This window comes from Genypterus blacodes, unplaced genomic scaffold (assembly GCF_046128005.1).
Source record: "Genypterus blacodes isolate CSIRO-AG114 ecotype Tasmania unplaced genomic scaffold, CSIRO-AGI_Gbla_v1 ptg000107l_1, whole genome shotgun sequence".
NCBI lineage: Eukaryota > Metazoa > Chordata > Actinopteri > Ophidiiformes > Ophidiidae > Genypterus > Genypterus blacodes.
Window position 1 is genome coordinate 1,890,603 of NW_027466911.1, and position 26,118 is coordinate 1,916,720.

Here is a 26,118-nt window from a genome sequence, read left to right on the forward strand (position 1 = left end):
AGTGGTGTCGTAACCAAAATGTGTGTATCGTGTATCAAATTTGGTCCAAACATCACACAACAGGTGAGATAAACCATCTGACAATGCCTCAAATATTTTTGGGATCCCATGCAAAAGTGTTTAAAGTGTCTTAGCTGGCCTCTTCCTGCCTAATACATTATCAAACAGGCAACAATTACTCACCTTTCTCTGCTAATGACATGGACAAGGTTTTGAGGTGCTGGATGATTCAGATGGTTGATTTTGTGTAACACATGCACATATTTAACGTCCCTGTTCCTGTTAGAGAACTTAATACTCTATTTTCCTTTTGATGTCTCTGTGTACTCTTGATTCTTTCAGAGGATTTGGTTTTATTATGCGTTCAAGTATTGTGAAAATAGCCAAAAACAAGCACTAGATGTCTTTTTATTGTGGTAGCATGAGTTTGTGCTATATTACGCATGGGACCTGGCCTGTCTCGTTCCATTTAACACATGTAGCACACGCGTGTGAGGCAGCAGGTGGTGAGGCAAACAGAGGTGCACAGCTGCAGAGCCAGCAGGTTTATTTCCAAACCAGATCTTTCATTCTGCCCTATTTTTCCCCCTCTATGGAAACACTTAATCACCCACTCTGAGGAGATGAAATTGTAAGGCCACTTACGGGGAAACACTCCAGTGTGTGGACGGCATGTAGTGTGACTACATTCACAAAAAAGAAGCAGCAGAAAATGAATCAGTCTTGTTTTATTTATAATATCATTACTTAATATAAATGACAAGATAATGAGTGATGGTGATTTACATCATTGTTTAACTATCTATAATTTTAAATATTATACAATTACATTAAAGATTAGATTCCGATAAAGATATATGATTAAATGATAAATACAAGGATTATGTAATTTGAATAATTTCACTAAAACATATATCATTTCATACAGCTATAGTAAAATCTACCCTGTCTATAGTTTGCATTTCTTAATTTATCTCATCTTATCATAAATCTTTCATGCAAGAAAGTGAGCATCTACTGTCTGATGTTTCCTGTATGTCGATCTTTGAACGCCACTTGACAAAAATGCATAAGAAATCCATGGATCAATATGTTTTCATTGAATTGGAACAAAAATGCAGTACGTGCAACAGTAATGTGATATCACCAGGCCATATTTAGTGCGTGTACGTGTGGATACAAGTTTCAATTTCAAGCTTCAGTGCCTCCAAAACACAAAGGCACTTATCAGGTGAGGTCCACACGTCGGTACAGTAAGTCTGGAGCCTGGAAAATACATTAAACCAAACCTTTGCCGGCATAGACCGTTCACATCCATCTTTGTCACATTTCATCTAATGATCATAGGGTCAAACCTGGCGGGGGCGGGGTCATCTGTTTGACCTGCGTATCTGTGGGAATCTGAACCAGACACGTGTCGAGTGGCGGCTGCTGTGACAAACCTAAACCAAAATGCCCTCGTACTGTTTTGGCAGCTTTTTCCGCCGAGACGTGCCCCAGCCGAGGGTCCGAGTCGATCTCGTAGCGGTAGTGATACCCCTCCAGCACGTCCCGACACGCGTCTCTCATCTCAATGATCCACTTCTTCATGCCGTTGCGGTTCAGGTAGAGCACCAGCAGAAAGACCATGCCGACAAAGCCCAGCACGAGCCCCAAGAAGACGTAGGAGGTCTGCAGGGTGAGGTCGGTCACCTCTCCTTGGGCTGGAAGAAGACAACCAATGTCCAGAATTCCGAGACCTCGCAGCCCGGTGTCAGTTAACCCTGTTGGTGAGGCGCACCTCACAGCGTCTACATCAACCTGAGACCCTGAGTCGTTCAGCCAGACCACAAAATCACGAATCTCGCAAGAGCAGGTGTAGGGATTGTAACCCAGAAGGATGCGGATGTTTCTGAGCTTCCCCAACTCCTGTAGAGCATCAGGTCTGAATATCCCAAAGCTGTTGTGTGTGAGGTCCAACACCTCCAGATGGTTCATGCCAGAAAAGGTGCCTCCGTAGACAGATACCAGGGAGTTGTTAGAGAGCAAGAGGTGCTGCAGATTGGGCAGGTGGGAGAACATCCCCGGAGGCAGCAGTTCTAGGTGGTTTCCGGAAAGGTCGAGGCGGAGGAGCCCCCCGAGGCCGCCCCAGCGCAGAGCCGTGCTCAGGTCGGTCAGAGCGGTCGAGTTGTAGAGCGAGCGGCTGAGGTTGAGCTCCTGCAGGGGGCAGCCAGGTATGCTGAGAGCCTCTGGATGGATGAGGCTCAGCTGGTTCCCGCTGAGGTCCAGGAAGCGCAGGTTGATGAGGGCAGAGAAGCTGTGTGACGCCACCTCTGTCAACCTGCAAACACCACTAGACACTGTGAGATTTGTCCGTAGATATTTAATTGTAATGTTACACTTGGTTACAATTAAACCCTGATGCATCCCAGTGAAGCGTCAACACCAAAGAACAATATCTCCAACGCTCACAATAAATTAGAATGAGACACATTATCAGTCAATCAAAAACATAAAGCACATCCTCACCTATTATTGCTTAAAATGACGTTGGTGACATTCTCCAGCTCTATAAATGACTCAGGTCCCACCCTCCGTATGTCGTTTCCTGTGATAACCACAGTCCGAGCATATGGTGGAGCACTTTGTGGCACCGTGAGCAGATCCTTAGAGACGCACATCACCGTGCGCGTGGCGGCGAAACACTCACAGCCAAGCGGACACTCCAAGCACTGGCATGGTGCACAAAGTACTAAACCCAAAAAAACACTTATTGCCAGAACACACATCTCTACACTGCAGCTAATTAACAATAAAGACAAAAGAGGGGAAAAAAACCCAGCAATCAAATCTCTCCTAAGGAACGCAGCTTTTGTTCTCCAACACTCATTAAATGCTGCAGAGGCTGAAGGTGAAGAGCGTTCCAGTATCCACCACTCCTCATCGACTCCACTCGGGGAATAAAAGGTTCCAGCGCATTGATGGTAGTTCATATCAGGCTGCATGTGGTGAGGGGGGTGGGAAAGGTACAGAGCTGCGTTTCCCTTAAAGGTACAGGGGATGATTAGCGCCCAGTGTGTGACCTCCACCACAGTCCATCAGCTCAGACACAAGACCACCAAGTACACAACGTGTGACGTGTAACAAATAACACAAACGATACCACAGTGAGGTACAATACTTAACACATCATTCTTAAACAATACTTCAACATTGTATAATTCAGTCGATGCAATATTCCCACTTTGAAAGCATTAAAATACTGAATAAAAGAAACAATAACATTACGAGAGCAACACAACACTTGAGGATATCTTAACACTTAAGTACTTTCCCACGTGAGTCCTACATTATTCTCTCTTTGGTAGCAGCTCATCAGATAAATAAGGGATGTATATTTTGTATATTCAAGATTTTGCTTCGCGTTGTAGTAATTTATCTCTGAAATCCAGCAGATAGAAAACACATTCATCACTGCAGCTCATGAAAAATACATTTCTGCACTTTTACACTGTTGCTCCACTGTGTTGTTTAACAAAGCATCTGGGGATGGAGCCACGGCATCTTTAAGATACATTTACACATCTTCCTAAAAACAAAACAAACACGAGATCCACCTTTTTAAACCTTGATACGGTTTAGTTGTGTTCTTTTCTGTAAACATGCTCGCTTGTAAAAGTCTCATAGTGTTTTGTGTCCCTTCCTTTCAACGAGGAATGCTAACCAGCCACTTTAGGCATGCAAAACGCTGAAGGACCTCCCCCACGGTGACAAACACTCAGGAGGAGAAAAATAACCGCACAACAGCTTGACTGATGACGTACCGATTGAATACTGATTTCAAACTGACCCTGCAAACGGGGAGCAGTTTGCCCTCGTGTTCCTCACTGCAGACGATGAAGCCCTACACACTACGCAATCGGTCACAATGTATAAGATGAAGCCGATTCCCAGGAGTCCGCCGTCCAGCTGTGCATTACTGCAGGTTGAACGTGAGGAGGAAGGTGGCGAGGACACCGCAGAGCATAGAGAAGGGCATCCAGGTCTTGAGGAACGCTGCCCAGCTGAAGGAGATGGAGAGGAAGAGTGTGTGTCAGAGCAGTTACCAACATCTGGATTGTGTTTGTGTGTGTAAAAGCACCTTCTCGTGTATATTTTGGACACACAAGGACATACGTGGTGCGTTACATTATCACACACTCCAGTTTCTCCCAGAGGTCCCTACACGGCCCCCTCCCTCACCGTCCTACTGTCCTTTGCAGGGAGCCCCGGTGCAGAGGTGACCTCCAGCGGTGACTCTGAGGGGGCCGCTGCTGCAGTCAGTGATGGATTACACGGCTCCCCTCTGTTTAAAAGACGCCGTGAAGCCGCGAGAGTGTAAATGCAGAGGCAGCACTAACGGTGACAGCGGCCTCCTCTATGTGGGTCAGCAGAGACTAATGAGGGGAGCCGCTCCCCACCATATGTCTCAAGCAAACAGGAGCAGAGCAATTTGTTTGTGAAGATGCTGCAGGTGTGTCGGGCCTCCTATTGTTACAGTAATGGTGTTTCCCTCTGCTAACCACACCCATGTGATAGATCAACAGGACCTGTACACTCACTGCTCTTAAAGTGACGATGAAGTGGTTGGATGAAGATAAATGTTTACCTGACGTGTTTCCCATGGATGAGAGAGAGGGCGCAGAGGTTCACCATGTTCCAGGATGTGCTGTTGTCGTAGCGCATAAGGTTGAGGGCCATGGCGACGTGGGAATGACAGTTATCAAAGCACAGATTGTGCTTCAACAACAGAGAAAAGGTTGTTATTATTTAACCATGATATTAATTTATTCATTATTCCAAACATGTTGTACTGTGTGGAGTAAATGACACATGCTGGTCTCACCGGTCTGCACTTGTACTCCTCAGACGCATCGTGGACGGCTTTGTCCCACGTCACAGCGCCGCTGCCACATACTTTATCCACATCCAGCTTCCAATACCTAGTAAAAATAACAAGAATGTGTCAATATTTAACAAGGTTTCACTCATTTACATCCGTGATCCACTGTCAACATTTGACGTGCAACGTTCATTAACTCACTTTGTTGGTCGACCAAAGCCCATGTTGTCCTCCTGAAACATGAAAACAAAGACAGAGCAGCTCAAAGTGACACAACACATTAAATATATACAGTTTAAAGTGAAGCAATCATCATCATCCTCCTTCACACTCTTTGCTGAACAGATTTAACTTTTTGTACACTTTGACTGTTTTTGTTTGGCCTACATTCTTCATTTCTTTCCTGGTTTATGTGAACCCAGAAACGTCACATTCTATCCAACTCACATTCTATTCTTGGGCTTCAACTCACTAACCATGTGGGGTAATAATGAGGCACACGGGCGAACTCTGCCTCAATAATTGTCTTCATCGTGGATGCAGAAACACCTGACAGACAGATGAATCATGGGAAAACAGCTGGAGGTCCCACCCCAGCATCCCATCATCCCATTATCCCATCATCCCTTTCACTATCAGCTCCACAGCTCCGCTCTTGGGTTTGGTTCTCTGACTCCCATGACACTTGAATGTAACGTTTGAGAGACAAAAGCGTTCCGCTCACCGACACGAAGTATGATCCTGCAAAGTCCCGTATGACTCCCGCAGAGGTGCAAATACCCATGTGACCAATGAAGGGAAGCACCCACCTGCAGAAACAAACACACCCAAACACACCGTGAGAGAGTAAAATAGCAGCAGTGGCGTGTGTGTTTGATCACAATGACCCAGCAGGCTAACAAACAAACAAACCCGCTTTATCCGCCATCTGACGGCGCTACAATAATAATGTGTGCAGCGTTTGTGTTATCTAGAGGCGTTCACGGTGCATTAGCTTCTTACGATAAGAGCGGAATCGGTGTCCAGACGATGCAGTGCGGGTAGCGGCTGCACCTTCTGTCGTTTGGTGTGAAGTCTCCACTGTAGCTCATCATTATGTCGGCGTCTTCAGCCTCCGCCATCACTGGAGTTGACAGCGCGTGACGCAAACACACACACGCACAAGAACACACACGCGTGCGCACACGGCCGTGAGAGAAGCGGCTGCGGGAGCGCGCGGACACGGAGCGTGACTGCCGGTCAGTAAACGCACCACCGGTCAATGAACGCACCACCCCGTTAAGAATAACAAATATATTTTGTTCTCTTTCGTACAGTTTAGATTTCCAATTTAAAAAAAAGTGTTCTTAGGTAAATTACATATTCGTAACATTATTATATAGCGTTGAAAACAAATGTTAGCGCTTTGTCCTATATCTAAGCAAGCCAAGGAAACACATTTAAATAATACACACGGTTTATGCGGACTCTGCAGATCTTTGAACCTTTTGTAATCTAGGTTCTTGTCCTCAATTTTGTTTCATTACATTGTACAGACGTTTTGGCAAAAAAGTAACATTGTACTTGTTCTGTCCTCAATTCATTGGTCTGACGTTTATCCTAAAAATAGAATAACTAATACAGCTTTTGTCCTTTTCTTATCCACTCAAACTCCAACAGAGCGTTAAGGGCTGATTGACCAGAGTTGTTTCTGTTAGAACTTCCCTATGGTTTATTTCAGATATATAATGGATACTGCATATTTCTTGTATTACAAAACTCTCAATTGTTGTGTAAATGTACGCATGTAAAGAGATCAGTCATTCAAATATTTGAGATGAGACCAACAAAGGGACATGAAATCACATTGCATGTTTTTATTTCCTCATCACATCAGAAACATTATAGAACAAATGTGAAAACACACACACACACACACACACACACACACACACACACACACAGACACACACAGACACACACTGACACACACTGACACACACTGACACACACACACACCTCATTACAGTACAGTATGTAGGCCATGTAATGGTGTTCCCAACTACTCGTGCCTGCAATGTACTTTTGCTCACATTTGTTGCTTCCTAGTCAGCAAACGCAGAGGGGGGGAGGACATGAGGAATGAAAGAGGAGCTGGGACATTTATACAATAACCTCACCTACATCTTACCAGCCTAGTTAGCACAGCATGACTGAGCTGCTGTCAGATTACACTTGTGAGAGATCAGCGTCAGCGTCACAGAGGAGAAACTCAAAGCACGAGAACACAAACAATCAGGTATTCATAATTTTATTCTTTGTTTGCAACAAAGGTTATTTCAGGATTCCTTAAAGAAAAATAAACAAAGTATCTCAATTTGTTTAACAAAGTAAAATACGTGGAAGCCTAGTGTTGCATGTTGTTAAGGACATTCCTGAAATTCACCTTATGTAGGGCCGAGACGCCCGACAGGCCTTTGGCTGAGCAAAGGATAAAATGGCTCTGTGTCCTATTTGCCTACAGTTATGTCAGAGAAGCCTCATACATGCAGGACTCCAGTAACATGTGATGTAGTAGAGGACTAGTGCTAATGCTATTGGGCAGAAACCCTATCGTCAGCAAACACTTACATCTGTTCCATTAGAAAGCTGTGAACGCTGACAGCATCTGGGTGCCGTCTACGCCTCACAGGTTTCACACCGACAAGCCAAGCCCAATTACATCAGTCATCAATGGGACGTTCGGAAAAACAAAAACCTCAATAAGAATGTCGTCCATTAACAAATATGATGTCGTCGATGTAAACAGTATTGTAGTGAAGCCTCTTAACTAAAATGATTCAACGTCACCATTATTCCCCCCAGAAGCAGAGATCTGAGAGCTAATCCTTGGCCACTGAAATAATAAAAAACAACTTTGACAGCAGAAACCATTATTTTTCCCCCCCCCAAAAGGAGATAAAATGAAAGACAAAGCATTAATTTCACCAACACGCAAGTCATTGGAGCAACACTTTCACAACTTTAAGAGTGACTCGTTAATTCTAGGCTTCCTGCAACAAAAGCTCAGACTAAAAATAAGATCCAACCTAACTCAAAATCAATGATTTTGGCGTGCAGCCTTTCTGAGTGAGCGGACGCTGCCACTCCACGCTCCAACCATAGAGCAGACAGGAGATGGGACAGAGCTCCAGATTCTGCTCTGTGATCCAATCCTCCATAGAGGATGCTGCAGCTGTGTCGCCACGCTCTAACCTAAAGAAAATAGGTTGACCACCCACTCCTCCTACGTGTCGTCTCTTCCAACATAAACCTGAGGAGGGACAGGTGCTGAAACTCCTCCTTTTTGTCTGGGGGGTGATGTGGACGGTGCTCCACCTCTCAAAAGGTGAGAGCCCCAGCCCCCGCAGGGTCGATGGAGAGGCTGAGGTGTTAGCGGCGATTTGAAGGGGTGGGATGGGCCTCTGCTCCACCCTCCGTGAATTCCTCTCCCCAAAGTGGTCTCCGCAAATCCCAAGTCAGGATAGGGGAGGGCGATGCATAGTGCAGAGATGTGACATGACATTCACTCAATCACTGTATCTGTCACACAGGGGGGGCGGGGGAGGGGGGGTTACAATTCAAACAGGAGCAGGGAGAAAGCTTTGCCTCCTATCTCCATTCAATGTAATGGTTTAAAGCGCGTTTAGCTTGGCCGACATTGTACTTGTCCCTCTGAGCCGTCTTCGTCGTCTGACCCCTCTGGGCCGACGCCGTGCAGTCCGGTGATGCGGTACCCCATGTTGAGCAGCATCACCTCCAGGGGGTCTGCGTTCATCCGCCGCTGGTTGGCCTGAGCGGCGCCCTCCATGTCCTCCACCACGCGCCCGTTCTCATTGTCCGTCTGCAGAAACAGAGATCAGAGCGGTTAGTAGAATAGACGGACAAAAACATTTCTTTAAACACCCAGAAGAGGGCGCTATATCACTATGCAGGACACATATCCCCTTTGTGGGGCATCAACTGCATCCAAGATTTGATTGTGTGAAATGAAGGAAAACTAAACAAAAGAATGAATTCCTGTATGATTGTCCTTTAAGGTCAGCCATACAAAAATGTCAAAGCTAAAAAACAAATACAGAGAGTATTAGTGTTGCTTGTTTACCTCTGGTCTAGGGGTCCATAATCGGACTACAGGGTCAATCCCACTGGTAGCCAGGAAGCAGTAGCTGGGGTGGGGCTGCAGGCAGTTCACTATGGACTCGTCCCCCTGTAGGATCCTCACTAGATTTGTCGTCTCCTTTTCCCAGATAAAGAAGGAGCCGTCGTCTGATCCGCTGACGATGTACTGGCCTTTGCTGCATTGAAAACAAAACCATTCAGAATGACCGAAAACTCAGAATGCATTACAAAAATACATAGTGGAGAACATAGCGTTCCAAATCTCTCACTCTCTCCATACACATAAATGGGCCCAACCTGCTCCATTACTGCTTCAACCTTATTTGTTATGGTGCACAAGTAGCAAATCTACTTTTTGACTGACCTAAATGGCTGTAAACAGTTGGAAGCTACTAAAGGCTGCCCCCTAGTGAGGCCTCTGACAAATGACATCTACTCACTTTCCAAAGAAGTTGGCCTCTTTGATGTCGGTGGTGGTGTTGCAGTGACCACAGTATCTGTGCTTGTAGTCAAAGCTTCGCTCTCTCAAAACCAGCTCGTCCTCAGGGATGGACTCCTTCCGACTGAATGAGTGGATTCGAATAGAGCTGTTGTTCTTCTTATCCTCTGCTAACACGACAAAGAAAGCATCAGTTACTGTATTCATTTACTTAACAAGTGAGAGCTACTGTCCATCAGCCATTTGTCCCCACCTGATTCAGTCTTGGAGAAGAGAGCCGCCTTGATATCTTTGTCCAAGGCGTCACAAGCGCTGCTGTGCGCCTGCTCTGGGAACTTCCCTTTAAAATCGTCCAAACACTCCAGAGCTTCAGCGACGTATTTCAGCTCGAACAGACACCGTGCCAGCCTGAAATGAGCCTTCAGGTGCCCAGGATTGAGAGTCAGAGCCTTCAGACAATCCCTGAGGGCATCATAATGATCACCATCCCTACAGAGCACAGACATAAACATCAGCGCTTGATAACTTTTAGAGTGGGACAATGAAGTGTCTCTCTGCAGTGTGAGAGGTAATCTACCATTTACGCTTCATGTAGGCTGCAGCCCGGTTCCCGTACAGCATGGCGTTGTTACTGGCCTGATGAATGCCTAAACTGTAGAGCTGGATGGCCTGTGTCCACTGCTGCCGTGCAAATGTGTCATTAGCCTTTTGCTTTATCCTCTCTAAGTGAGGAGGGAGCTCCGTAGAACTGCAACAAGGAGAGAAAACAGATTGATTCAAAGTTACCTCAGTATGTGCAAGCTTTGCACAATCAATCTACAGCAACTGCCGGCAGGAAGCGGTCGTTACCCAGAGCAGATTTTGTTTCCGGCAAATCGGATATGGCTGGTTGGTAAGTGAATTCCATTGGAGACTCCATTGGTTGTTTTTCCATTTTGCACGTCTCCTGGGGATGTCAAGGTTTCAGATAACACTGAAATGTCTTTGTATAAACCTGAATCTGTATTAAACACTGTGACAGCCCAGATTGCTCAGTCCTACCTGTTGATGTCTGGCACTTCTTTGGAAGTAAGAAGGTGTATGGCCTCTGCTTAAATGTCAAGTCAAAGAGATACACCTGGAAGAACGCACAGAACAAATATTACAAGCCTGTTCCAGGACTGCTCTTCTCATTATCCTCTGTTTATGCAAAGAAGCATCACCTGTTCACCGCCCATGTTAACAAGCAGCTCAGTGCCATCAGGACTGAAGGTGACGTACGTGGCCACCAGGACCCTCAAGCGGTTATTGTAGTCAGGGAGCTTCACTGGCAGGTGGCCTGGAGTGAACAGGAACAAACAGGAGATATGATTATAATACCACATCCATGAAGGTCAAAGCTGCACTGTGTGTAACTATGATACAATTACACAACTCAATTTGAGATATACAAGATGTTACATCAATATATATGCACCTGCAACATAATACTGTCCGGCTCCATCTGGGATGGGTTTCTGTCTGTCACAGAATGTGTGCACAGCTGCTGAGGTGCTCTGGCTCAAAGACTTTCTGCAGGTGACAAAAGCATCAAACAAATCAGAAACAGACAATTTGAATTTGTGCAAGTGTTTGTCAAACCAGAAGTTTCAAATGAAAACACGCAGCCGCACAAACCTATGGTTGTGGATCATTCGGATGTCATAGAGCCGCACAAAGGGCCCGTTGGCCCCCACTGCCAGGTAATTGTTGTCCCGGGGGTTGACAGCTAAACACTTTGCTTCAACCAGCTGCCCACAGAACTCCGTCAGATCGATCAGCACCTCAGAGCGTTTACTGCTCTCCCTCAGGTCATACTGTCTGAGGGAACAAAAGGAGACAAGCTTGTTAAACGCCATAATTAGGCACAAGATGTGTTTTGCGGTTATATAAGAAACAAAGTAATGATGTAATGTAATTCCTGACCTGATTATGCCATCCTCCGCAGCACTCCAGAAGGTGTTGGGCCACATTGGTGCTGTGGCGATGCGCTTGACTCTGTTGGTGTGGTCAGAAAACATATGGATGGTTTCCTTCACTGACAGGTCGTGCACATGGACCTTTGTGTCAGCAGCACCTGTCACCAATATCCTGTCTCCAGAGTGAGGGAGGAACTGTTTGGGAAGACAAAACCAACAATCAACCACTATAATTAGGGCCAATAAACAGGCTAAGGACTGATTCTGATAAGGACACTGTTGTGTTGCTTAAAGGACCGGTCAGTTAAGCGTGCTACTTTAATGCTCTGGGCTCTGAGCTTAGTCTGATCAATCAAATTACAAACGTTTCCTTCAGAGTCTTCAATCTCAAATCTGAGCTTCCTGTCACGATGAAGAAACAGCTAAATATACAAGAAAAGTCTGTGGGATCATTGGCCAGGATCGTGGCTGTTAGATGCCTGAAATGACTTTAATTAATGGGCCAACAGGAGTTCTCTACATATTAGCTTCCGTATAGCTTCCTCTGACTGTAGGCGCTCTGCAAAGGGGCTCTTACCTTAACAGAGAATATGTTTGCAGCATGCCCTGTGTGCATAGTGGTAAGCTTCTTGCGCTTGAATGGATCCCAGATGATGGCATGCTGATCATCTGAGCCTGAGGCGAGGATGCTGGACAAAAAACAACAACAACCGTGAGTCCAACAAACCGCATACATGCTCACCTCACTATAACTGTATCTGTGGAGTCATTTGGTTCATGATTACATCACAGCAACCACTTATAGAACTTAAGATTAAGCCCAAATGACAAACATAATGGTCATTTAGGTGAAATGTGTAGTTTTGAAAACTCACTCTCCTCGTTCATTCCATTCCAAACAGTTGACACAGCCAGTATGGCCCTGTTGACACAAGCGGCAACAAACTGTCAAGACATTTCCAGAGGGCACCGCAGACAGAAGTATTCACTCAGTCCCTCTTTCTTTAAGCACAGACATACACACACTTGTTACTAATCACCTGAAGCTCGGCCTCCAGTCCAAGTCTCTTGATGAAGGGGTCGGTCACATGATAGGACCTTTGGAAGCCCGACGCTCTCTTGTCCTGATGACAGAAAACAAAGCCTCAGTCATTTGTGCATTCTGAACATCTTATTTGATTGTTCTCCACTTCTCAATCATTGTATGGCCTGGATATTTTATATTTTATATTTTTGTTAAAGCAAGCATTTGACATGACAGTACGCATGTGGTTTTGGGACATTTTGGAGATTGTTTTATACAGAAAATGGGAGAAGAAGAGAGAGAGACAGAGCAAAGAAAGAAGGTAGTATATTTGTTATTATTATTGTTGTTTAACTTTTTCCAAAGGGAGTCAGAGAGCCAGAGGGAGAGAGAGAAAGGAGAACTTAGACCCTGAGGCAAAATAGGCAATGTAATGTTCAAGTAAGTTGAAACAGGAACAGCAGGATGCCACGGCCCCAGTGTCGACGGCCGCAGTGTCGACGCAGAGTCCAGGATGACATCAGTGATGTTGATGCAATGATGTCATAGGTAGTTTTTACAGGATGATGTCAAACAGCAGTGTCACCCGACCTATCCCAACAGTCACACAACCCCACATTCACACAACCCCATCCTGGCCCGCCTGGGATAAAGATAATAAAAAATAAAAGAAACTGTTGGGTTTTCAGGTTTTCAGTCACTGGTCTGGCATAGCCTTTAGATCTGTGAAGTAGGAAAGAAACGGTTGCCATTCCTGATAGAACTTATCAGTGTGACCCCTCGTAGTGTACTTGATTTTCTCAAGTTTAAGAAAAAACATCATGTCTGTCAGCCATTGTGAAATAGAGGGAGGAGTGAGGGATTTCCAAGGCAGAAGCAGGCGGCGTCTCGCAAGCAGGGAGGTGAACGTGATCATTTCTTTTGGCGCAATGTTATATTGGAGTGAGTCGGATGGGGTGCCTCTGCCCATTTTTAAGGATGTTCCAAAAACTCTTATTCTTGCAGAAAACAGCAGACCAGACATTGTAGAAGTGCATTATTATAAAGACGCCCCCTGTTTCTGATTGGACACATCTGCTGTAAAGGTGTAGGACAAATAACAGCAGCGAAAACCAACTCATCCTCCTAACAGCAACAAACTAACAGGCTCAAATGCAGGAAACAGGGAAACTATTTAAGGGCTCTGGAGCGCAGCCATAGACACACACACACACACACACATTAATACTCCATTAGCAGCACACAGGCTGTGACATCGTGGCCAGGTGACAATTAAGGCCTGAAGTCATTATTTTCCTTCATGTATTTGTAAAGTGTACTGTTTATTTCTAACACAGGTCAGAACATTAAAGCCTCTTATTTGAATCAATACTTGTATGTTATGTCCAAACTTGGAATGCAAAGTAGTTTTTAAAGACTTCCAGTGCAGATAGACTTCCTATTTAGGGATGTGATGTACTTGAATACACAGCACGAGCAGATGAACAATGAATACAAACATTACAAGTCGTGTCTGTAGGAGGAGGTAAAGGTGTGTGCGTGTGTGATATTGAGTTGCGTTAACTCACCCTGATCTGCCTGTGCAGGAGATCTCTGGTGATGTTGACGGCGGTCATGCTCTCAACAGGCGGTCAGCACAGACCAGGGTCTGAGCTGCACGGTAACATTGACTGTGTTTACTGCAGAGGACGCTGTGGTGAAGAACAGCACACATAATAATAAATAACAAATGACCGCTGCGTACTGTTTACTTTTGTTTGAATCATTTGGATAAAAGGCGTCATGCAGTTGTCATGACGTATTGTTGAAATCAGCTGTTTGGGGTAAACAGACAGACTGCAACATAGCGCGAGCTGGTCTACGTACCGACACTAAGTTCATTAGCTATCAAATGCTAGCTGGCGGAGCTCTGTCAGTGTAAAAGCGACCGACTTCATCCACAAACACAATAAATGGGTGAATAATGAAGCCTCGGTTAGCTCGTCTCGTTAGCTACCTGAGCATCAGGCCTGAGCTCCCGTTCACCAGGTCCACAAGCTGCCGTTAGCCTGTTAGCTTTACCTTGCTAGCTAAACAACACGTCCACTTCATGTAACATGTGCACGCGCGTCAGTATGAGCCGCAGCAGAACTCACCGTTTCCCTTCAGTTTAGGAGGCGTTTGTCAAGAAATGTCAATGAAATCAACGTGAGGATTCATTCTGTGTAGAGTTTGTTGATTCTAGCTAAGCCTAACCCTCCCACAGACAAATATCACGCAACTTTGTTCCACAAGCCACAACAGGGACGGCACTTCCGGTCTGCTTCCACAATAAAAGCATTCCCTTCGCAAACAATGAATTTTTCAGATTGCAGATTTGGGAATTTTCGCAAATTATCCTCTATCTTCAAATGAAAGTTGGCGATAATCTTAATTTTGCAATTGAAGAGCCCGTCTCTGCATGTATGTACACGGGCATTATTCCTACAATGATGTCTCCAAACTTGCCAGAATCATTGTTCAGGCGTCCGGAATATGCATAGGGTGAACATTTCATTTGATATTCTATTTGCGTTACTAAATTGTAGTATTGTGACATGCGAGACAAGAATGAAATCATGAATGATGTCACAGTTAATGATATCATGAATGATGTCACAGTTGTTAATGAATAATGTCACAGTCGACACACACACATTACTATGAGACATTTTGGATGAAATAGTCTACACAGTTCACCTTTCACTGATTCTGCAGTATTTAATTCTGCAGTATCCCTTTAATAAAGCTTAACATTTAAGCGCAATTAGTAAAGAAAATATATCAGGACAACACACATTCAGCTTTTCATCAAAACAAATCCCACAATACAACATCTCTTGCAGAAAAGATTCGTCTTGTACATTTATCTATTTAAAATGGACAATGTGTGTCAATACAACATAGAATATAAATCAATAAATAGATAAGTAAATCTTAGACTAAGCCATTTCTTTTTTTTCTTTTTTTCTTTTAGAGCTGCTTTCACTTCTGTGTACTTCAGAGTAAAAAGGCAGAAGTGTGTGAGCAGTAGTTAGTTTGTGTCGCTTCGTGTGGGCGGTGTTGACGGAAACAATCCACATATATACTGTAGGTATTTTTATTATTCATTAACACAGATTGTTATTTTGGCCACTTAACTGCGTTGTTACACACGTGGATTATCGCAGAGATAATGTGATTATTGTAGCCATTGTTACATTAGGTGTGTTCGTTTTCTGTCACTGGTGTGTGTTTGGTCGTGTGACACAGGCACATCTGCTCCGAAGCCCCGCACAGTCGCGTATTGATCACATCAGCATCAATCTGACCCAGTTACCCTAACGGAATTTGGCGTTTTTACAGCTTTGAACGAATGTAGGTTGCAGACGTTGAAAAACAACGACACATCGATGCAGCCCCGCTCACCGGGTGTCTGCGTGAATTTAAACGAGCGCTCCCTTGTGTCGTTGACGGCTGCTCGCCTCCAGGGACGATCAGTCGGTTAGTGGAACAACAGCGGCAGCGGATGGTCCAGATTCGGCCCCGGTGACGAGCTAGAGACCGAGATTTATCACCGCGCTGCGTGTTTGTGTGGAACCAAAGGTAAGGGCAAACTTTAAACAGCGGTAGCAGCTAGCGTTAGCCGCTTTGAGGCTGTTACCAGGGAGGCTACAAAGAACAGCGATGTTAACCGAAGTAGCGGTTGCCGTCGCGTTAGCTGCTAGCTAGCTCGTTAGACGGAGGAGGATTTGTTACGGATTAGCTTCAGCGCGGTAGTTAACGGTGCAGCGCATCACGTCACGTATTGTTCCCCGAGTATTGAAACTTCGCGAATTTTTAGAAAAGAAATATCACTTTTCGAACTCGAACAGTTCTCTTGTCGCTTTCAGCTCATTTATTGAAATGTTAACGTAAATCCCTGTTAGCCAACCCCGCTGTTAGCCAGCAGCTCGCGCTCTGTGGGTTTCATCATCAAGCTTCACTCACTGTTGTGTATGTTTGTCTCTATAATCGATGTTCTGTTGCTACGCGGGGACAAGCAACTTACATAACACCAGGACATCTGCTCGGGCTGTTATTTCGGTTGGTGTAACTACCCACACAAGCGTAGAGAGAGGAAGAGTGTTTAGGGAAGAAGTGTGTGAGATAAGAGTTTACAGCGTCTATTAACCTGGTCATGGGAAAGAAAGAGCCTTTGTCCCGTGAACCGAACAACTGGTTCATAGGGAATCGGAGGGTCGCCAGTTCGAGTCCCCGTATAACCCTAACCCAAGAAACTGGACTGGCAGTTTGCTGAGGTGCCCTTGGGCAAGGCACCGAACCACCAAATTTTAACCCTATCATGGCTGCCCTACGCTGACCCCTCTGTAATGCATGCGTGTGTGTTGTGTGATAAGTAAGAGGAACGTGTGGAAGAGTGTGTGCATGTGAATTGACCCAATAAAGCTTCTTCTCCTTCTTAAAACCCACCAGCTTCAGCGCCAGTTTCATGTTACAAATTACAGCAACAGCCAGACTATACAGTTTCCTCTTCTGATCCTCCTTCCTGTATCATAATTCCATTTCCTTCCGTCTCCATCAGGTGACCTTGTGTCTTATGGGATGACAACCTCACACAGATACATCAACTCTAAACAACAGGGTGAGTTGGCGGTTGTTTGGGCCGATTGTATAACCTGCGTGTCAGTTCAGCGTGTGACGGTGACTCCTCTGTCTCTCATGAATCTTAGCTGGGTTTGCTGACATGGAGTGGCAGACGCCGGCTGTGTCGGAGAAGTTTCAGAGCAGATTTGGACGGCGGCCTGGGACGGCAGACAGCGGGGACACGGGTCTTGGTACATCGGCATCTGACAGCACAGAAGGTGAGGACTCTTGCTTGTTCTGATCTGTGGAGTGTGTTGTGTAACATTGTTTTGGAATGTCTTTTCGGTCATCGCTCGGACCTCCATTTAGCTCGGCGTACAGTTTATATTTACATCGTCGGATACATAATACTGCACGCTTGTTGTTTGTCTCTCAATGTCTATGTTTATATTAAAGATTTAACTTGACTTAAAGTGTGAGAGGAGGACATCAACTGTCAGACCCTCCACAAGTTCTGTGTTAAGACTGGGAGGATTTGTTTGTTTTGTTTTTGTACTATTTATAGAGGGAGGGAAGCTTTCATCATGGTTTGGTTTGCTGAAGCTGAGCGGCCGGTTCACCGTCTGAGCCAAAAATGCCTCCAGGTTCTGTCGCTCTGCTCCGGTGTTGGGACTAATTGAGAGTACGGCATGTGGTGATGCCAGGATCGGTGGGCTAAATGGAAACTCGACCCGAGTGCCGCATTCAAATAGCTTTCTATGTTGCCGTGGTTTTAAACGGGACCGTCAACTGAAAGTCGGAAATAGAGATGAGAAGGTGGTGTGAAAACAAATATGCTCAGGGTGTACGCAGAGTCCTGCATCAGGAACGCTAACAAAGACAGACGTCACTGAGTGCCTCTTTAAGGTCTAAGGTGGAGTGTGTGTGTGAATGCTTGTCCCTTATGTATCCGTGATGACACTCTGTTCCAAACAAGCAGTTCTGAATAATCTGATCATGAGCGATGAAAACAACTCTAATGTAAATCTTGAAGGGGAGAGTGTTGCTAGATGTGTCCCTTAAAAGACTTGCAGACGGTTTCAGATGGAGCTGAAGGCCTAAACGCACAGCTCAAACATTTACAGGCTTGTAAAACTACATTCCTGTGAATTAAAGCAGGGTTTGGGTGGTTGTCCTTCTCTAATTTAGGTCTCTAAAAATCATAACTTGTAATTCCAGGATCTAGTGTGTATGTGTGCACACAGCTCTGTTTGGGTGTGTTTGTGTTGTAGCTGTTGCCGTAGCTTCTTCAATGAATGAGTAACTTGATTTCGTTTATTTTGCTCAAGCTTTAGAATTTGTCCCAACTGTCGAGTGTGCCAGTGATGCCGGTACAGCTTTGTCCCGGCACTGAGACGGGTGGCAGCGCCTAGCAACACCACCATTCACTCTGACTTAAGCCACAGTCGTTACTTGTAGGAGACAATGTAGTGCACTTGGAATCCAGTGGCTTCAGAAGACAGAAGCTCTTGTCAGCCTTGTTGTAGTGAACATTGTGTTATATAAACTGTAGATTGCGTGCATGCATGTTAGAAAGTTGTACATTTTCTAGATGTTTAATGAGCAGAGCAGTTTGGACTTGTTCTATCCAGTCATGAGAGGCCTGAGCCTGGAGGCTTCACACCGTTCAGGAGGCGTAATGTTGCTCTCAGGGTCGCCTTTCTTCAGCTAATTTGCTTCTTTTCGCCCACTAACTGCAACCTTCTGGTTTTGGCTAAATTTGTGTCCACATATATCCTATCCTGGACTGTGGATGCACACGTGTGTTAGGGTGGGAGGAGGAAAGGTGCTTAAATAAGCGGCTCAGCTCACACAGATCACTCTGTAACTCGAGAAGCGGCCTATAAATACCCCTAACCTTTCCTGTGTGCCTGTTTTGCGTGTGGTTGCTCGGAGCTCAGGACAGGGTGGTTTGGACGTCCCGTAGGACAATACATCCCTGGGCCTGTCAGTCTGAGTCTGAGAGGTTTCTTTGGCGCTGCCCAGAAATGCAGAGGAAGGAGCGGCACTGCTGTGGTCTGAATTGTGCCGCAGCTCCCCTCACCTTGGATCTGCTGTAGAAAAAATGCAACAGCTAATAGGCAGTTTGTTGTGGTGGAGTGAATGCCAGGTGAACACACATCAGCGGGTCTCTCAGGTTAGTAACACTCTTAAAATGGCACTTATGTAATCGGGACTTGTGTCAGGACTTGTGCAGCTGTCTTGTAGTTGTTTTTCACGATCTCGCTGGCTTCAAACTGTGAGCAGAATGTGACTTGTGGGCTTTTCTGTTATTCTGTCTTTCCTTCACTTGAGCACAGTTGGCCTATAGGTGTCTCTTATGGAGGCGGACCCTATATAGGTAATTAGAGGGCACTTGTGTTGAGTTTGAGTTGAGTGAAGAGGAAGACTCTTTTATTTGATAGTCAGCTGTTTTAAACAGTTTTGTTTTGTGTGTTTAAGTCACGGAGATGTGACACAGCAACCGATACAAGCTCCATAGAACATACAGCAGAGTATTTATATGTTAACCTTGTAGTAAATAGCTTTCAGGTTGTAAGCGTCGCCAAAATCGGGAATATTCTGAGTTGAGCCTGTCAGAGCCGGTTGATTCTTTCTGTAGTGACATCTCATCAACAAACTAGGCCACCCATAAACCCTGCCGCATCTCCTTTACATCACACGCTGAAAATAGAGGAAGCGGCCTGCAGTCATGTTCCAGATATTCTGTACTGATTAAACGAGGTTCATCTGCATATTGAACAGGGAAAGAATAATGCTGGATGGATTTGCTAATTTCTTCTTCTTCTTCTGTCTTTGTGTTGTCAGATTTCTGCAGTGCGAGCAGCAGCCCCTCTTTCCAGCCCATCCGCAGTCAGATCCCCATCCCCACTGCACATGTCATGCCCTCTACGGCCGGAGCCCCGGCCTCTAAGCCCCAGCCCCGTGGCCAGGAGGAGCCCCAGGCCTCTGCTGAGAGTCACAGGACTTCCTCGGGCTCCAGAACTCCAAGCGGCTCCAGCTCAAAGTCTTCATCACTCTCCAAATCGGCCTCTTCGCCCAACTTAGATGCCCCGCCTGGTGCCGGAGGAGATCCTGTCGGGCCGAAGCCGGACTGCTTGAGTCGATACCGCAGCCTTGTCAATGGGCTCGACCACTCGCTTTTCCCCATAGATCACACTCGTGTGGACGAGGGCCAGAGGTTTGACACGCCCGCCGTGGAACCTACGCTAAATCAGTCAGCCCTGTTGGGGGGGTTGTGTCCTGATGTCAGACTCCGATTACAGTTGACTGGGCTTAAGGAGAACCCAGACTGTGTGTCTGAGGCCTACAGAGGCGGAATGGAGCTGGGCTATAAGGTTTTGCCTGAGGCTCGGCCTGGGGTTTCTAGCTCAGCCGAAGCCTCTAATCAGAGAGGCAGCCAGCCCGGTGCGGCCGGATCCTCTGGAGTTTACGCGAACTCGCTCAGCCTGCAAACACAAGCTCTGCTACGGGAGCACGCAGGCACCAAGAGTTATGAGCCCCTTCTGCAGGACAGATGTGGCGAAATGTCCAGCTGGCAGCAACAGCAACACAAGCAGCAGCTGGAGAGTTTACGCCTGCAGGTCGAGCAAATGCAGGTGAGCTTGAATCTGAAACCACAGCAGGAGAACAGAGTTGTTATGTATTCACCTATACGGGATGATAACTGTGCAGGATTCACAGTAATCCTCGTATTCTTTTGAGCTCCCGAGTCATTCTGGAGCTCTTGGTTTGGTTTTGGTCTTTATGCACAAATATGTTGTCGAGTTATGCAGTCGTCCCCCTTCCAAGTTCAGCCAGCGTGTCTGCACAGGGATCATATGTTCCACTGGTCTACACATGCATATTGAACTTCTACACATACTTTCCTTTTTCTTCTTCTTCTATCTCTCAACCTGCTGATGTTTGTGTGTCTTGGTGAAGTTGATGACGGCCGGAGTGGGTCAGTACCCGACTCTCTACCCCACGTCTCTGCACTCCGAATCTGGCAAGTGGGACGCTCTGGTCAAAGCCAGCGAGAGTCTGCTGAAGGAGAAGGAGCTCATCATCGAGAGGTAAATCTCTCTGTCCTGACCAGGAGTGTTAGTCTGCATGTTGTAATTGTGTGTGTGTGTGTGTGTGTGTGTGTGTGTGTGTGTGTGTGTGTGTGTGTGTGTGTGTGTGTGTGTGTGTGTGTGTGTGTGTGTGTGTGTGTGTGTGTGTGTGTGTGTGTGTGTGTGTGTGTGTGTGTGTGTGTGTGTGTGTGTGTGTGTGTGTGTGTGTGTGTGTGTGTGTGTGTGTGTGTGTGTGTGTGTGTGTGTGTGGATTCAATGCAGTGAATATTTTGATACTGTGGTCTGTTGCAAACATCTTTAAGTTGTTGAACGTAACCAATGACAACATGACACTGTAGCTGTAGCCTTTAATAGTAATGGGGGAGAGATTCAAAGTATTGCAGGTCTTAAGTCATGTTTTACTGTGAGTGTGTTGTTTATTATATTATTATATATTGTATATTGTTCATTGACGTGTTTGTGATGCAGACAGAAGCAGCACATGACCCAGCTGGAGCAGCGCCTGAGGGAGAGCGAGCTGCAGGTCCACGGAGCTCTGCTGGGTCGAGGGGCTTCTTACGGGGACATGTGTATGCTGCGGCTACAGGTCAGGAGAGATTTGCGCCTTTTCAACCTTTTTTCAAAGCATTTACACTCCAAAGCGCCGTCGTAAACTCAGTATCTGGCGGCGGCTGCCTTACAGGAAGCTCAGCGGGAGAACGTGTTTCTGAGGGCGCAGTTTGCCGAGCGCACTGACTGCGCCACCCTGGAAAAGGTGGAGGCGGAGCGCCGACTCGGGGCGTTGGAGGCCGAGACGCGGCGGGTAACCGACAGCCTGAAGGAGAGCTGCGAGAAGCATGCAGAGGAGATGAAGAAACAGGAAGAGAGGGTTTGTGCTCGCGTTTTCCTCTTGTGAAACCGCCAAGCAGTTTCAGACAGGAAGCCGCTGCTGGTGTGAAAATGGCTGCATACCTTTCTGAAAGCGGTGACGTGTCACCTTTGTGAAACTCTTTGAAAGCGCTTCTAATAGTTGTTAGTTAACGGTTATTACTTCCTTTTTTTACTCCACAATGAGGCTTTAAATGGGCCACACTTCTCTTTACTGAAGTCACACAAACGTCCATCTATCCACAGGAACCAGACCACCTGACATCATAGCCACAGAAATATATGAAACTGATGTAAAGTGACAAACGTGCGCTATATCTAGTTGAGTTATATCTACTCTCTCTGAGGCACAGGGAAGGGGAAGTTGCATCACCATGAACCTCTCTGTGCAGATCCGCAGTCGAGACAAACACATCAGCAATCTGAAGAAGAAGTGTCAGAAGGAGGCCGAGCAGAACCGAGAGAAGCAGCAGCGCATTGAGACTCTGGAGCGCTACCTGGCTGACCTGCCCACCCTGGAGGACTACCAGAACAAGCAGGTCCAGATCAGACCAGTCCGTACCTGATTCATCTCCTTCTATTACCAACTGTGATTGACTCTGGTTTGGTTTGTCACATCAGCTGGTGGAGGCGGAGCAGCGGGCAGCGCAGCTACAAGACAGAGTGAGAGAGCTGGAGGTGTGTGTGGAAGAGACGCGAGCTCAACTCCGGGAAAAGGACACGCAGCTGGAGGAGCAGAAATCCAGGGAGCGAGATCTGCTGACCACCATCACCGAGTAAGCACACACACTCTTCTTCCTCTTCTTCTTCTGTGGGTGTACAGAGGCTCAGTGTGAACTCTACATAACCTGCTTCCTCTCACGTGTGTTAGTATGCAGCAGCGGGTGCAGCAGGGCCTGGAGGACGGAGCCAGACTGCCGTGCCTCGACATCGAGAAGCTCAGAGGAGAGAACAACATTTTGAGAGAAGAACAGCAGAGGCTCAAAAAGGTGTGTGACCACAAATCTGTGTGTGTGACAGCTTGTCTCGGTGCTGCCATATCTTAAAGACTAAACATCACTGGATGCAAAGTTACTCTTTGTCCCCAAAGCCTCAAAAACCCAAACCACATCAGTGTGTACATAGTGTGTACGCGTGTGTGTGTGTACATACACTGAACCTCTCTAATATTTGTTGGTCTTGCTTGTCATTCTTAATCAGACTAGTCACATTGTTTTGTGTTTGCTTTGTAACGTTTGTCAAAGCTCAGATCACAACAGCAGTCCTACAGAGCAGAACATCACGCCACTGTGATGTTTAGATAAATGGAGAGAACGTTTGTCCACTCGCTCAGTGGAATCGAGAGTTAAATGGAGTTTCAGGAACAGAAAAGCATAATCGGGCTCATTCCAGTTTTCTGCCTCACATCCTACAAAGCAGAAAGCTAGAAAGCTGCTTTAACGGCTGTTTCTTCTCCAGATCATCGAGAAGCAGCACAGGATGATGGAGCAGCTCAGCTCTCAGATTCAGGTATTCATCTCTTCAATTCATTGTTAAGTTTTGTGGAATGTCATATAAGACTGCCTGATTCAGTTGCTGCTACAGTTCTGTGACGTGTGTGTGTGTTGTTGTGTCTGCAGACTTTGGAGGAGCAGATGTCTCAGGAAGAGAGCAGCTCTCATGCCCTCCGAGAAGAAGTGCTGGCCAAAGAACAGAACGCGTCCCAACTCCGCACAGCCATGAAGGAGGTGAGTTAAGAGTGAAGTGGCGTTTGTCAGTGGATCAGCCTGCGAGTCTTCCGGGTCACATTAACCCCGGCTGCTGCGTTTCAGCTGTCGGCCCAGAACCAGGACCTGATGGAGCAGAATCTGACCCTGCAGGAGCAGATGAGTGACCCGGACCTTCAGCGCTCCAACCAGGCCTCCTCGGCCCTGCAGCCCGCCGGCGCTCGCCTCACGCAGAGGCTGCACGTGGAGATGGCCACCTGCCTCAGTGACCTGCGCTCGCTCTGCAGCATTCTGACCCAGCGGGCTCAGGGGAAAGACCCCAACCTCTCCCTGCTGCTCGGCCTCACATGTAAGTGCAGCTCAACTTGAATTCAAATCCTAAACGGTCAAATACAGCCGTATATTTTGGGAAGTTGAGCAAGATGAATTGAGGCCGTGTCCTGTGCCGTGTTCTTCCAGCACCCACAGCAGTGGCGGAGCACTTGGAGGATTGGATGAGTCCAGAGGTCCTGCAGAAGAAGCTGGTGGAAGCTCAGCAGCTCCGCCGAGACGTGGAGGAGCTGCGCAACGTCATACTGGACCGCTACGCACAGGACATGGGCGAGAACTGCATCACCCAGTAACCTCTCAGCCCGGGCCCAGCTTCACCTCCCCGTCGTCTCAAAACGAGATCTCTGGGCGGGGGCGTGCGGTTATCGGGCGTCAGGAATAGGACTGAATTAGGCTTTTCTTCCAAACGGGGACGGAGGAAAGCCCAGATGGTTCAGCTTCTAGTCCTCCGTCTCTCTCGGCTGAGTGTAAGTTGAATCCAAAGCTCAGAATCTTCCTTCCTCCCCCCCGGAGAGTTCATCTATTTCAGTCCAAGGGCTAAACTGAAAATAACTTACCTCTTATACTTGATCCTTAGCATTTTGTGTGCGCGCGTTTGTGTGTGTGTTTGCGCGCACGTGCTTTTTAATAATGACGACACGCTCCTGTCAGTTACCAAAACAGTCTTATACCTTTTTACTCCCGTAGGTATTTGTGTAAAAAGTGTATTTGTGCGAACGTCCCACAAATGTAACTTATTTAAATCTTTTTGATTTCCCTCCTTTGGGGAAATAAGCCAAGATGTGGTTGACAATCAACTGAAAATATTTTAACCTCTTTTGCCTTTTTGTTTTTTTAAAAATGATTTTTTACAAGGAACGTGTTACTAGCATGCCATTATTTCCGATGGCGTAACACTGAAACGTTAGACTCTGCTGCGGGCTATAAGACTGGACGAGTTCAGCAGCTCAGCGCCTCCTGGGCTCCTTCATACCGCCAGGGCCTACAGCCGCGTTACCAAAGAAACAGGTCCAGGCAGATATGCAACTCTGCGAATGTGTTCAAGCGCTTCTGTCTCTCTCTCTCTCTCTCTCTCTCTGCTGCGGGCCGAACTCACAGTCCACGCCAACAGGTGCCTTTCACGCCACGTTTGCAACCGTCGCCGCCGCCGCCGCCGCGCTCGTTCACGTCAGACCAAACGTTAAAGGGGCTGTGCAGGTTCAGCCCCGCCCCCCATCAGTCAATACGGCCGCTCTCAGTGTATCAACCAGTAGGATAGTCGATACATTCCCCGACTCTGAATGTAGCAGAGAACACGAGGGGCGAGGCGACGCGACGCCCTCACACTGTTCCCTTTCTGTTATTTTTCTATTTAACGCGTTGTTATCCGGGGCTGATTTCATATCAAATGGCCCCTGTTAGGATGAGTCGGTTCAAAGTTGTACAGTGCATTTCAGGTCGGTTAACTGTTAAGATAACCCTCTGACCGAGAAACAGTATTAATCTCCAGTATTGCTATTTATTTGTTTGTTTTATGTGAAAGCATTCTGGGTCCTAATCCGTCTGACTGTAATAACGTCATTAATCTCTTGTGTTTCAGCAAACTCGGCGTCCGCAAAATGTTTAAAGTTCCCATGAAGTGGCTTTGAGATTAGTGTCGTCTTCCACGTTGTGTGTCGTTGTCGGACCTGAGATAGGAAGTTGAGGTGAGATATAGGATGTTAAAGTGAGACGTTTGCTGTAGGGATGAGGAGGGGAGAGGCGTCGTCTCCCGGGTGAGGCTGGCTGGATCCACCCTCTGTGTGTCGAAGGGAAGTTGAGCCATAATCTTGAGCCATTGCATTGTTTTTTCTTTGCACTTTACGTGAACTACAAAGTGTGAGATCTGAACTTAACAATATGCAAAAATGACTTCTTTGGCTTAAAAATGATGGAGTTATACACCCAGGGACACAAAGCCATTTATTTCCATTTCATGGGACCTTTAACTTTGAGTAGCACATGATTTTGGGAACGTCAGGCCCCGCATGCCTTAATATCTCAAATGTTTTGCAAAAGGGAAAAGATGTTTATATTTTCATACCTTTGACCTTGTTTGTATTTGCATATTTTAGAAATAAAGATTTTCTGTTTTAATTTTCATTGCCGTCGTGAACT

General features: G+C 46.4%; 4 protein-coding genes across 6 annotated transcripts; 1 reads left to right on the forward strand and 3 right to left on the reverse strand.

The window, feature by feature from the left end:
- Positions 1 to 1,334: 1,334 nt before the first annotated feature.
- LOC143008873 (trophoblast glycoprotein-like) lies at positions 1,335 to 2,984 on the reverse strand. Its single transcript, XM_076160826.1, has 2 exons — positions 2,509 to 2,984; positions 1,335 to 2,320 (listed from the first exon to the last, which is right to left on the reverse strand). Exons 1-2 carry the CDS (start codon positions 2,982 to 2,984, stop codon positions 1,342 to 1,344), a joined length of 1,455 nt encoding a protein of 484 aa, XP_076016941.1. The 3' UTR covers positions 1,335 to 1,341.
- A 937-nt stretch (positions 2,985 to 3,921) lies between these two features.
- On the reverse strand, positions 3,922 to 5,982 carry LOC143008874 (transmembrane protein 222-like). The gene is made up of 6 exons (XM_076160827.1): positions 5,864 to 5,982; positions 5,586 to 5,670; positions 5,063 to 5,094; positions 4,865 to 4,961; positions 4,628 to 4,758; positions 3,922 to 4,043 (listed from the first exon to the last, which is right to left on the reverse strand). The coding sequence occupies exons 1-6, from the start codon at positions 5,980 to 5,982 to the stop codon at positions 3,956 to 3,958; spliced, it is 552 nt and encodes a 183-aa protein (XP_076016942.1). The 3' UTR covers positions 3,922 to 3,955.
- A 1,153-nt stretch (positions 5,983 to 7,135) lies between these two features.
- On the reverse strand, positions 7,136 to 14,671 carry wdtc1 (WD and tetratricopeptide repeats 1). 2 transcript variants are annotated; one of them, XM_076160832.1, is made up of 16 exons: positions 14,537 to 14,671; positions 13,970 to 14,092; positions 12,418 to 12,501; positions 12,253 to 12,299; positions 11,955 to 12,066; positions 11,385 to 11,572; positions 11,097 to 11,279; positions 10,897 to 10,991; positions 10,643 to 10,758; positions 10,482 to 10,557; positions 10,290 to 10,386; positions 10,018 to 10,188; positions 9,694 to 9,929; positions 9,442 to 9,607; positions 8,985 to 9,177; positions 7,136 to 8,723 (listed from the first exon to the last, which is right to left on the reverse strand). In XM_076160832.1, the coding sequence occupies exons 2-16, from the start codon at positions 14,015 to 14,017 to the stop codon at positions 8,526 to 8,528; spliced, it is 2,010 nt and encodes a 669-aa protein (XP_076016947.1). In that variant the 5' UTR covers positions 14,018 to 14,092; positions 14,537 to 14,671; the 3' UTR covers positions 7,136 to 8,525. The 2 variants fall into 2 exon arrangements, with proteins under 2 accessions (XP_076016947.1, XP_076016946.1); XM_076160831.1 differs by having other exon boundaries at positions 9,442 to 9,610.
- A 752-nt stretch (positions 14,672 to 15,423) lies between these two features.
- On the forward strand, positions 15,424 to 26,098 carry cep85 (centrosomal protein 85). 2 transcript variants are annotated; one of them, XM_076160680.1, is made up of 15 exons: positions 15,436 to 15,509; positions 15,765 to 16,004; positions 16,984 to 17,043; positions 17,132 to 17,263; positions 19,833 to 20,623; positions 20,949 to 21,079; positions 21,548 to 21,665; positions 21,762 to 21,947; positions 22,339 to 22,485; positions 22,568 to 22,722; positions 22,818 to 22,935; positions 23,405 to 23,455; positions 23,566 to 23,673; positions 23,758 to 24,001; positions 24,112 to 26,098. In XM_076160680.1, the coding sequence occupies exons 3-15, from the start codon at positions 17,004 to 17,006 to the stop codon at positions 24,273 to 24,275; spliced, it is 2,385 nt and encodes a 794-aa protein (XP_076016795.1). In that variant the 5' UTR covers positions 15,436 to 15,509; positions 15,765 to 16,004; positions 16,984 to 17,003; the 3' UTR covers positions 24,276 to 26,098. The 2 variants fall into 2 exon arrangements, with proteins under 2 accessions (XP_076016796.1, XP_076016795.1); XM_076160681.1 differs by lacking the exon at positions 15,765 to 16,004 and having other exon boundaries at positions 15,424 to 15,509.
- The last annotated feature ends 20 nt before the right edge of the window (positions 26,099 to 26,118 follow it).

Coding starts and splice junctions, on each gene's coding strand:
- LOC143008873 (XM_076160826.1), bottom strand. CDS start 2,984: ATGCAGCCTGATATGAACTACCATCAATGCGCTGGAACCTTTTATTCC. Junction 2,321..2,508: donor GTCATTTTAAGCAATAATAG/GTGAGGATGTGC, acceptor TGGTGTTTGCAG/GTTGACAGAGGTGGCGTCAC.
- LOC143008874 (XM_076160827.1), bottom strand. CDS start 5,982: ATGGCGGAGGCTGAAGACGCCGACATAATGATGAGCTACAGTGGAGAC. Junction 5,671..5,863: donor ACACCGATTCCGCTCTTATC/GTAAGAAGCTAA, acceptor TTGTTTCTGCAG/GTGGGTGCTTCCCTTCATTG. Junction 5,095..5,585: donor CAGGATCATACTTCGTGTCG/GTGAGCGGAACG, acceptor TTCATGTTTCAG/GAGGACAACATGGGCTTTGG.
- wdtc1 (XM_076160831.1), bottom strand. CDS start 14,017: ATGACCGCCGTCAACATCACCAGAGATCTCCTGCACAGGCAGATCAGG. Junction 11,573..11,954: donor CAAACATATTCTCTGTTAAG/GTAAGAGCCCCT, acceptor CTTCCCAAACAG/TTCCTCCCTCACTCTGGAGA. Junction 9,178..9,441: donor GAGGCCAACTTCTTTGGAAA/GTGAGTAGATGT, acceptor TTTTCAATGCAG/CAAAGGCCAGTACATCGTCA.
- cep85 (XM_076160681.1), top strand. CDS start 17,004: ATGACAACCTCACACAGATACATCAACTCTAAACAACAGG. Junction 17,264..19,832: donor GGCATCTGACAGCACAGAAG/GTGAGGACTCTT, acceptor TTGTGTTGTCAG/ATTTCTGCAGTGCGAGCAGC. Junction 24,002..24,111: donor CCTGCTGCTCGGCCTCACAT/GTAAGTGCAGCT, acceptor GTGTTCTTCCAG/CACCCACAGCAGTGGCGGAG.